The following is a 10,449-nucleotide window of genomic DNA, read 5'->3' as shown; positions in this document are numbered from 1 at the left end:
ATCCATTCATTTGTTTGTTATGCCCTCTCGTTCTGCTCCCTTAGTTCTAGGTATTACCAGGCTAGAGTTTCATAATCCTTCTATTGACTGGGCTAACTTCAAAATTAAGAATTGGAGCATTTGGCTTGTCATGCTCATTATTTAAGTTCGGCTCCCACCTTGTTTCCATTATCCTCTCCTCAGCCAGATGAGGAGATTGATGAAGAATCATAATGTCTTTGCCACCTCATTGACCGATTGTGCCATTGAACTACTCCCGGATGCGCCGTTACCCAGTTCAAGGTTGTACAACACCTCTCAGCCTGAACAGAATTTTTTAGACGAGTACATTTCCACATCCCTGGATTCTGATCTCATTGGCCCCTCATCGTCACCGCTTTTTTTTTTTTTGTGGAAAAACAGACAAGTCTTTACGCCCATGTATTGATTACTGGGAGCTTAACAAGATTACAGCTAAGAAGAAGTATCCCTTTCCGCTTCTTGACGCTTCCTTTACCCCGCTCCACGGTGCTTCGCAAGACCACATTTAAGACCCCACTGGATTTCGAGTACCTCGTCATGCCTTTTGGCCTCACCAACATGCCAGCTGTTTTTCAAGCCCTCATCAATGACGTGTGACGGTATATGCTTGGACATTTTTCGTGTATCTCGACGACATCTTCCTCCTCCTTTGAGGACAACCAACAACACGTCCGAGCTTGATTGCCGTTGTTGCTGTTGTCTGCTCTACACCTTGTACCTTTTTGGGCTCGTTTTTGCCACACATTCTTGTGTGCTATGCAATCTGTACTATTTTTGACTCAACTTTTCTCTGCCGTCTCCTTTTGGTGAGCCCAGTTGATTCCCAGCCTTCCAGCTCAGCCACCTGTTATTTTATCTCGTCTTAAACCCATTTTTGTGGTGCTAGTTTCCTGTTCACCTTCTCCCTTGATGAACTCCTCCAAGGGGCTTTGACCAAATGAGCCCAAATCAAAATCACGGCTATTAGACAGACGGCCAGTGATAAATTGAGGCTTTTTTTGTTAGGCTGTTCCAAAGAATATGAGAGGAGTTTTTGATGACTCGCTTCCTTAATTCATTACAGCACCACCTAGATGCTGTGAGTCCTGTGTTCCGTACGGCCACCCACTTGCTTAAATCCTGGTTTTGATTCAAAGCCTCTTGCAGTGTTATTGTTTACTGTATTGTATTGTGTCTATTGTCCAGTCTAGGGTGTACCCTGCGAGGTTACTATCTCCGTTGGAACATCTTGATGTTGAGTTTCTGTGTTTTCTGTGTGTGTGGGTTCTCACCGGGTACTCCGAAAATATGCATGCTCGACTGGACCCTCTAAATGGTCCATCGGTGCGAATGTGGGTGTGAATACCCTGCGACTGGCGATCAGTCCAGGGTGTACCCTATCTTTCACATGAAGAATGAGCATTTATTGGATACCTGCTACCAGTTTGCATTGTTGCCAAATACATAATCAGTGTTGTGTTTTGCATTCTGTTCCCTTACTGTACCAAAATGACCCAAACTGTGACTTTAAACCATACATAAAGTAAGTGCCATCACCATACCAAAATTCACATTATGCGTTTGAATAAGAATAGAATAGCAACACGGATTAGAGGATATTCAAAAGATTTTCTGGACATTACTAGACTGGAGCGTTGCTGTGTTGACATTTGTCAGGCACCTTGAGTTGCTCTCTGAATACAAACATGGATTGAGGCGAAATGGCCTAGATTTGAATGTGTGTGTTAAAATAGCTCAACCAAAAGAAACTAAAATAACCTTAAAAAGGACAGGAAAGAAAAATAAAAGTTGCATAACACCAGGGACATTATCCGCGGGCCACATGTTACAAAAGAGACTGAGGGATTACACTTGGCACGCTTGCGGACAAGCGCACAAGGAATGCACAAAACCAGCTGACTGTTGGGATTGAGGGCGTTTTATGAAACTATTTTTTTTTTGGTCAACATTTGATATATGATGAAAAGTAACATTCAGAATGAAAGATTGCTTCGCTTGATAGATTGTTTCTCATGTGGGGAAATGAAAACAATTGCAATGATCTAAGAGCACTAAACTAAACCAGTGGAAATTAACCCCAGTGAATTGCACACAAGCAAGGCTTGGCAAGGACCTGATTGGCTGACATGATGGCTGAGTCATGGGGATGAAACAGATGAATGAAACGCCATAAAAGACCAATGCAGATAAAAAAAAAAAACAAAGTTAACAATGGCAAGTGAGAAAAGTGCTGTCTATATTCTTTTCTTAAATAAACAGCAGGAGAGGTACAAAAGTTTATTTGATGATCATGTATACTCTAAAAAAACTAAGTGATATTGGGCTTTTGGAGAAAATTTCAGGATTAACTTAAAAAGGAACACTATACTTTTTGGAATTTTGCCCATCATCCACAAGCCTTATGTGAGCCATCAACACCCGTCTTTCTCTTTTCTGTGCATTCTAAAAAAATAAATAAATAAAAACCTAGCACGAAGCAGCAAATAATGCACTTATTCACTTATTCCGCCTTTAAAGCCCTCTAGTAAAACTCTCCAGCGTTTCATCATTTTATATACACATGCTGTGACTCTGTACTAACAGGCACATTCATGATAACATATAATACTTAGTATTTTGAATTAACGGAACTTCCTTCCTGGGAGCACTGATTTCTCAGAGCCCGTAGCAACGAACGCTACTTCCGTCAACAACAGCAGCGTTACAAAACGGCTGGAAGCCGGAATTGGACCCCAAAGCATAGCCGACAAAAGAGAGTGAACAAAAAGTGATTAACAAAAGGCAAACTCAAACTGAATGGGAAAATTGTCAAAAACACACAAAACAAAGTACAACCAAAAGCTGGGAGAAGACACAGATAAAAGCTAACCAAGGGAGCAAAAGGAAGGAATAGCATAAGCTAACAAAGGTACTCATCAAAGGCCAAGAACAAAGGGAGCAACACGGGAACAGGAACATATCCTGGAAACAGGCGTAGGAGATGCAACAGTCTGGCAGGCACAGTTTGTCCAGGCGTGGCTTATAAAGGCCTAACGAGAAGATTGCTCCCACGCCCCGGACACGCCCCTCAGGTGCAGTGCAACACAAAGCAAATAGGCGGCAGCAGAGTAGCTCAAGCAACACATAACAAGCAACTTATGCCACTAATCATGGCAGGCTTTGTGACAGCCAACACCAGCTACTTTTTACTTTCACTCCCCCCAGGCAGAGAATAAAGTTACCCGGTGTTAGGCAGATCCAGCCGTAGTGAAACACTATGTCATTCACGTAGTGTTTGCATGTAGCACTAGTGCTAAACATTTCATTGACAAAATAAGACCATAACAAAACAGTCACTTACAATGTCCGCTCTCACCGGGATGCCAGCTGATGGGACGGCTGTATCTTTCAGCACGGGACTTGTGCATTGAGCTGGTCAATTCAGCGTAGTCCTCAGGTGAAAAATGCTGAGAGCAAACGAGCATGTAGCTGAGTCTTCCGAGTGATTTCATCGGGTCTAAATTGAGAGCCAGTATCCACTGCTTCAGTCTGTCTGGATGTTGAGCAACTTTTCAGCTTGTTACCCCAACCTTCTACTTACTGTACACGTGTGAGTCATGATGTATAACCTAGCATTAACTTTCCAAACTCACAGGCGATGCAGCAGCTGATTAGCTAACGCTACCTCTCGGTAGTGGCCTGAGGCATTGTGAGTGGCGCTGTTAGTGAGGCGCTCTGTCACTGCACCCGAAAAGTACTTTTTCAGTGTTAGCGTCTACAATAACACTGTTGCTGTAGCTTGGTTAATATGCAGGTCACGTTATGCAAATGGAACATTGTTGCAGTTTTTTGGGTTTTTTTTAGAGGCCTTTATAGATGGAATAGGAGCTTCCCATTAAGGGCATTGTTAGCTGCCTCTTGCTAGCTGTTTTTCTCTTTAGAATGCACAGAAAAGTACCCTCCAGTGTTAACAGTTTCCCATATTTTTCTGATATTTTAACTTTAATCTGGGAAAAAAAATCCTCTCTGGTCTGATTGGCAACACTTGGGTAACATCAGCTAGTACATTCTGTAGCCGGTAAAGTCAGGCCTTCAAAATAAAAGCAGCATGGGAGTAAAATAACATGGTTGCACCGCAGTCAGGCCTTTACAAGATCAGAATTTGTCTTATTTTCCCTTATCTTACCGTCTAATGCAGTACGTCAGTATATGCAGTATATGTTAACGTAGAAACAGTAACAAAACAAATCAATAAATGAATAAAAGCATCAGTCACAGTGACAGTGCAGGGAGCCTTGAGGCACTCAACTTGTGCCATAGGCTTTATCTTGTTATGTAATCGGCAGTTTAAAAAAACTGTGCTCATGTGTCTTTTGTCATTTGAGGAACATGCAGGACAAATTCCTTTATTTTGCTCATCATCCATCACGTGATGTGCAGCCTAGTGTTAAGCTCACATCAGCTGTAGGTGAATGAACAGCCCCTGCACCATCATTGGCTGAGAAACTACGCGTTACAGGACAGGACAAACCAGCGCTGTGATTTCATTCTCTTCCTTTCATTCACTACTGCCATCAGAAGCTCCGTGGTTGTGGTCAAACTACTCAGACCTTCATTGAGCCGTCGGCTGCTTGGCTTCTCCAACATGAACCAAAGCGCGGGAGCAGCACACCACAGTCGCAGGTACTCCTGTGATGAAAAGGTAATGACAGACGGACACTTCCACTGTTCTCTCATGGCTCCCATGTACTACTTTAATAAATATTTTCATTGTTTTTATAAAATGGGTGAGTGCGGCAGCTATTGTGGTTGAACTTCCCTGGAAGAAGTTTAGTCATGTTCAATTGTCAACTTACCAGGAGAATTGTGTCAGTGTTTTACAAATGATTATTTTTAAAAAAAGGCACTTTATGACTAAAAGATAATTGACGAGACCTATAGGCGAATGTCCAGGATTTAAGAGTGCACCGCAGGCATCAGTCTTTTCTGTGTATATAAAACTGACTGGCATGACAGACATCCACAATAGCAGCTGCTCTTTCTTTTTGTGTACCGGTAATCTTTGCAAGGAGAATTTGGTCAGATGGATGTTGAGAGTATATCCTGACTAAACCCTATTTTCGTGAGGTTCCATTTGATACCCGAGGCTGCCCACTGTAAAATGTCAAACCACAATAGTATTGCTTTTTACTCGATGTTGTTATGTTAGTCTTGCTGTGTCAGTGCTCGTGGAAAAGGCGTGACCACTGGGAGGGAACGTTGCACAAAAAGATGATCAAAGTATCTGTGAAGAACAGTGGACATGCCATTCTCATGCATAATCTAAATCCCGCCCCCCTTCATTTCCAATTAAAAAAAATTATTTAAAAAATAAATGCAAAAGTTATTGTAATTACTACCGTCCACCAGCAGGGCGAGCGTTTTACTGCTACGGCTGTGTGAAGCCTGGATTATGCTTCTGGATTGAGGTGCCAGGCTCACTCCTCCCCCTGCAAATCCTGTTGTGGTGCTTGACGTGCACGTCTAAAAAAAACGACATTGTTGCGCAGCACCCCAGACGATAAAGGCTGTGATTGGTCTGCTTTTTTCTACATTATTTCCTGTGTGTTTACGACTCGTTTGCCTGATTTCAGATCAACATTGGGCAATAAAAGTAATACTCCATACTAAGATGTACTCCAATGCAACCTTGTAGCCATGTTCGAATAAACTGAAACCATTCCCATTACAAAGTGTCTGTTGTAACACACTGATTGATACGAGCTCCAGTAACATACAACTTTTTAATTACCATTGTTCACCCACAACAAAGAAAGCTAACAAGCTAATAAATCGTTGACGGGTGTATACTGCTCCAAAGAAATGCTCTGGTGTTTCTTCATGTCAGGTACCACAAGTCAAGATGATGTGAGAAAAAGAAAAGTGAATGGAAAATTGTGTTGCTTTAGCCAAGATGGAAAACAGAGTACTTTTTATTGACCTTAAAGACAAGCCCGTGTTTTTTGGTGTATTTGTAGCCATTACCAACAATGAAAGACATCAACTTGAGGCACCACTGCAAGTTTACCATAATTTCCATTGTATAAGACGCACCGGTGTTTAAGCCGCACCCAATAAATTTAGAGAGAAAAACAGATTTGTACGTATCGCTGCTACGTGACATATTGTGGCACGCACAAGTCCGTGAGGACCAGGCAGCTCTTTATTTGACAGGAGCCAATCAAGAGCTATGAAAACACTCACAACAAGCTCGTCAACCCATTGGAAATTGCAGGTCATTACTCAATATAAGAGTCTGACTCGCGGTGTCATCTTACAAATAACATTAAACTCATCACACATTAACTTAACACTCAAAAGATATACCTCAGAAATACAAACACGTACCAATACGAGTTTAAAATAAAATTTAAAAAACATCGTGAAGTTTTCTTATAATGCATTTAGCTACCGTTTCCTCACTGACTCGGAAGCGTCACAGTATTTAAACGATTAGTAGTAGAAGTATAGGATGTCACAAGATTAGATACATGGGCATAAATTAGCCGCACTGCTGTATAAGCCGCATGGTTCAAAGTGTAAGAAAAAAGTAGCACCTTATACATCGAAAATTAGGGTAATTTCCTTGATAAAGATCAGAGGCTATTCTTGTTCCAAAAATAGGACAGGGAAGTTTGACCCAGTGTATGGTCATGACTTGTAAATATAAATTATATGCTGGCATTATGCAGCAGTGGTGCAGTGGTGTATTCATGTTTTTTTTTTTTAAAGGATGGACACATTTTGAAACCTTGGGTACAGGTAGCAACAAAAGTGTTATTCAGTAAAAATCTGTAGTCGGAATAGCTGTTCTTGTCAGAATTGAGTCATTTAAAGGGTCATTTAATTCACTAAATGAGTTTAGAGTAATTTTTGTTGTATCTTGGTCAGAGACAGTTTTTGATTGGCCCCCGTCATCACAGGTGTTGCCCATCCTTGATGTAAACTACTGATGTGGAGTGGTTTTCTTCATCTGTCTTTCCGCACAATGTCTAATAGATTTCGGGATACATTGTTGAGCCTGAACTCTTTTTGGAAATTGGGGGGGTGATATTGACTAAGTTGACATGCACTAAAACAGTGGGCTTGTCGAAGTAGTTTGTTAGTCTCCATTTTACACACCTCTAAGTGAAGTCCCAGATTACATGCACTCTCTCTAAATGCTATGTGCCTCCTAAACACGAGGGAGTGTTTTTGATCAGGTTGTTTAATCTGCTTTGGTTCTCCTGACTGGTTGGGTATGAACACTCCACATCACAACTTCAGGAAGTTGTTTTGTCCAAGGTGGAGGAGGTGGAGGGGGTGGAGTCAACCATCTACCTATCAGAGTAGGTGTGATCAGGCGAGTATGCAACCCAATCTTTGCATTTTGACCAAGAGGAGAAGAATGCAGATTTGCCCGGTAGACAGCTTGAGATTTATGGAGTATTTTGTGAAAAGAAACTTACTATACTGCCACACTGGGATCCAATACCATTTAAAGTCCCTGAAATGAGCAGCATACGGCCCATTTCCATTTCCATGATGGTAACTACTTTCTGTACAACGAGGTGAGCACTGTACTTCCTCCACAAACCTGAGGACATGCATGTTTTGCAAATAAACCCAACAATAATGATAACTCATAAAAGATGCCTGCTTTCCTGTCCATGCAGTTGTTCAATTGTCATTAGTGAACAATTCATCAGTGCACAGCACTGTTGTTTGTTTGCAGCGTGTAAGGATTATTTCAAACAGCTGAAAGGCCCTTTATGTTGATGTGTATTGGAAGAGAAAGCATAAAAAGAGATTAGTCTCAGCATTCTCTCCTGATGGCATGTCAACATTTATTTTTGGTCCCTCTCTTGGGAGTGCACGTGCACTGCTTTCACTGCAAAAAGCTTTGTTTGACACGAATCAAAAGCGGGCCGTATGAAATTGAAAATAGAAAGAAATACTTGCTACATTGAACAATGCGTCAAATAGTTATATCATTTACATCATTTTAGTGTGTGATTTTGTGTGAGATAATGGCTAGTACCTTGATATAAACATAATTAACATAACTACGTACGTATGGGTTCCGTTCCTATGGGGGCAATGTAAGTACATTTTTTACTGTAAGTCATAACTTATATTTAAATTATACCTAAATTCATACCTAAGTCACTCACATTGTACACAGAACACATAAAGGACATGTAAAATGCAAAAATAAAATGATAAAATACAAGACTTAAATTAAAATAAGAATGAAAAAGAATGATTCCTTACTTTATCCCTGTGGTTGTGTGTGGTTGCACACGAGCAGGGGCTCTGTGAGGGAGGGAGAGACAGGCCTATTGGGAGGGAGAAGTCTCAATGTCAAGACCAATACTCTGCTTAGTTATCACTGTCCATTTCATAGGAGCAGATCATTTCACGTGTTCAAAGTTAACTACTTAATGATGTTCGTGACACTTGAGCGGCCTGGACCGGACATGCAGCCAATGTTGATTGTCATTTCTCCACGTTTCCTTTTCTTTGACGCAGTGCCATCAGAAGAGTCTGTCTCACATTTGGGAGACATCATGAAGGGAAAAAAAGTGAACTAAAAAAAACAACAGTGGCTTTGTCATTCCTAATACTGCTTATTGTTCCGCCGCACACACGTAACAAGTTATCTTTTTGTACACTATCAATAATTTATGGGAGTGTCCTAAACATGAAATGTTGTAACACAAAAAACATCGTAACACAAAACATCATAACATGAAACGTTGCAACACAAGGACTGCCTGTATTTGACGTTTGCCCAACCATTATATTAGCGCAGCCCCACCCTCCCAAGAAGGTGAAGTTAAATTTTATTTAATGTAAGTTTCTTTATTGCGGCAGATGACGCAGAAGTCGTTTAAAAATACCTTTTATGTAGAACATGCCTACACAGTAATACCTCTTTGATACCGCGGTTAATAGGTTCCCTGCCGTGATAAGTGAATTTCCCCAAAGTAGGATTCCTCATTTATAAATAGAATATTTTTGTAGTTAGAGCACAGAAAACCTGTTTAGGACCTTCTAAATATATATTATGTATATATATATAACATTATTAGAGTTCTGTTGTATCCTGTTGTGTGCCACACCAGATATTACTAACACATAGTGACCAGTGAAGAATACTATGTCAATGTCTTTGAACGCATCTTTTGTGTGCTTTATATTTGTATTTTAGTTCATTTACCCATTTTTATGCCTGAAAATGTGCAATTTAGGCAAAAAAATGTAACATTCACTTAAATATGCATATAAATACATATATATCTATATATCTATATACTGTGTGTGTATATATATATATATATATATATATATATATATATATATTCAAACTGTAAAGTGGCTAGGGACGACTGTACATTGTTGTTAAATAAATTGTCTTATTTATCTTATTTACATGACAGCTTGGAATCTTTCTATTGCTTTGTATTTGGAAATGTAACTGTAAAAGAACGATTGGGTGCCAAACTATGGTGGTATTTTGTGTCAAAACACTTTTGACACAAAATACCACCCTAGTTTGGTTTATATACGGTACAATGGTCATTTCGGATACTGCCTTTACCATTTGTGAACTTGGTCAATAATTGACAGCACACCTAATAGGCATACAGTATACAAGATAGAAAAGAGCTGTACTGTTAAATGTTAAAAGACATGTAGTGTGTGTGGCAGAGTCATTAAAGCGAGTTGCTTACACGAGTATAAATCCCATGTGGCCTAATGATAGAGGTCATTTAATTCCTGAAGGACATAAAGCATTTACTGTATGTTGGATCATGAAAAAGATGTGCCTGGGGGTATGTACCGTCTTAATAGATCCAGACCTTGTGTGATTGAAGCTCAGCTGTGGGATAGATTTAAGGTTATGTTGTTATGTAATATAATTTACATTTATATTGCACGCAAGGTTGAGTCCCGAGCAGAGACAAGGGAATATTCAGTACTGCTTTCTCATGGATTTGAAAGCGATCTTCTGGACTGATTAAGAAGCTTGACCACATCTGCAGGAGATGTTCAAAATGATCCCAACAAGCCTCACTGTAAGGCACGAGAATAGCATGAATTCTACAAGCTGATCAGACAATAATGATAATGAACAATGCATCGTTAAACATAACGAAAACAAATCTCAGTAAAAGCATTTCAGTATGATACAGTATTATAAGTATTTGATACTAACTTTGTAAGTTCACCTTTGTACAAAGATATGAACAGTCTCAATTTTTTATGGTAGGTTAATTTTAACAAAGAGCGACAGAAAGGAAAAAATTAATAATGTGTAAACTAATCATCAGGGGGTCGAATACTTATTTCCACACTGTACACATGCAATAAATATTGCACAAAGGCATTGATGAATACATCTATATATTAAATATATCAAATAAT

General features: G+C 39.9%; 1 protein-coding gene across 2 annotated transcripts in view; it reads left to right on the top strand.

Annotated features, from left to right (window-relative positions):
* The first annotated feature begins 4,434 nt into the window (after positions 1–4,434).
* LOC129187958 (inactive dipeptidyl peptidase 10-like) overlaps positions 4,435–10,449 on the top strand; it is a 53,978-nt gene continuing 47,963 nt past the window's right edge. For both annotated transcript variants that reach the window (XM_054787828.1, XM_054787827.1), the window contains exon 1: positions 4,435–4,702. In XM_054787828.1, coding sequence (XP_054643803.1) covers positions 4,646–4,702 — 57 coding nt within the window. In that variant the 5' untranslated portion in view covers positions 4,435–4,645. The remainder of the gene's footprint in view (positions 4,703–10,449) is intronic.

This window comes from Dunckerocampus dactyliophorus, chromosome 9 (assembly GCF_027744805.1).
Source record: "Dunckerocampus dactyliophorus isolate RoL2022-P2 chromosome 9, RoL_Ddac_1.1, whole genome shotgun sequence".
Taxonomy (NCBI): domain Eukaryota; kingdom Metazoa; phylum Chordata; class Actinopteri; order Syngnathiformes; family Syngnathidae; genus Dunckerocampus; species Dunckerocampus dactyliophorus.
This window is presented reverse-complemented; position numbering and strand designations above follow the sequence as displayed.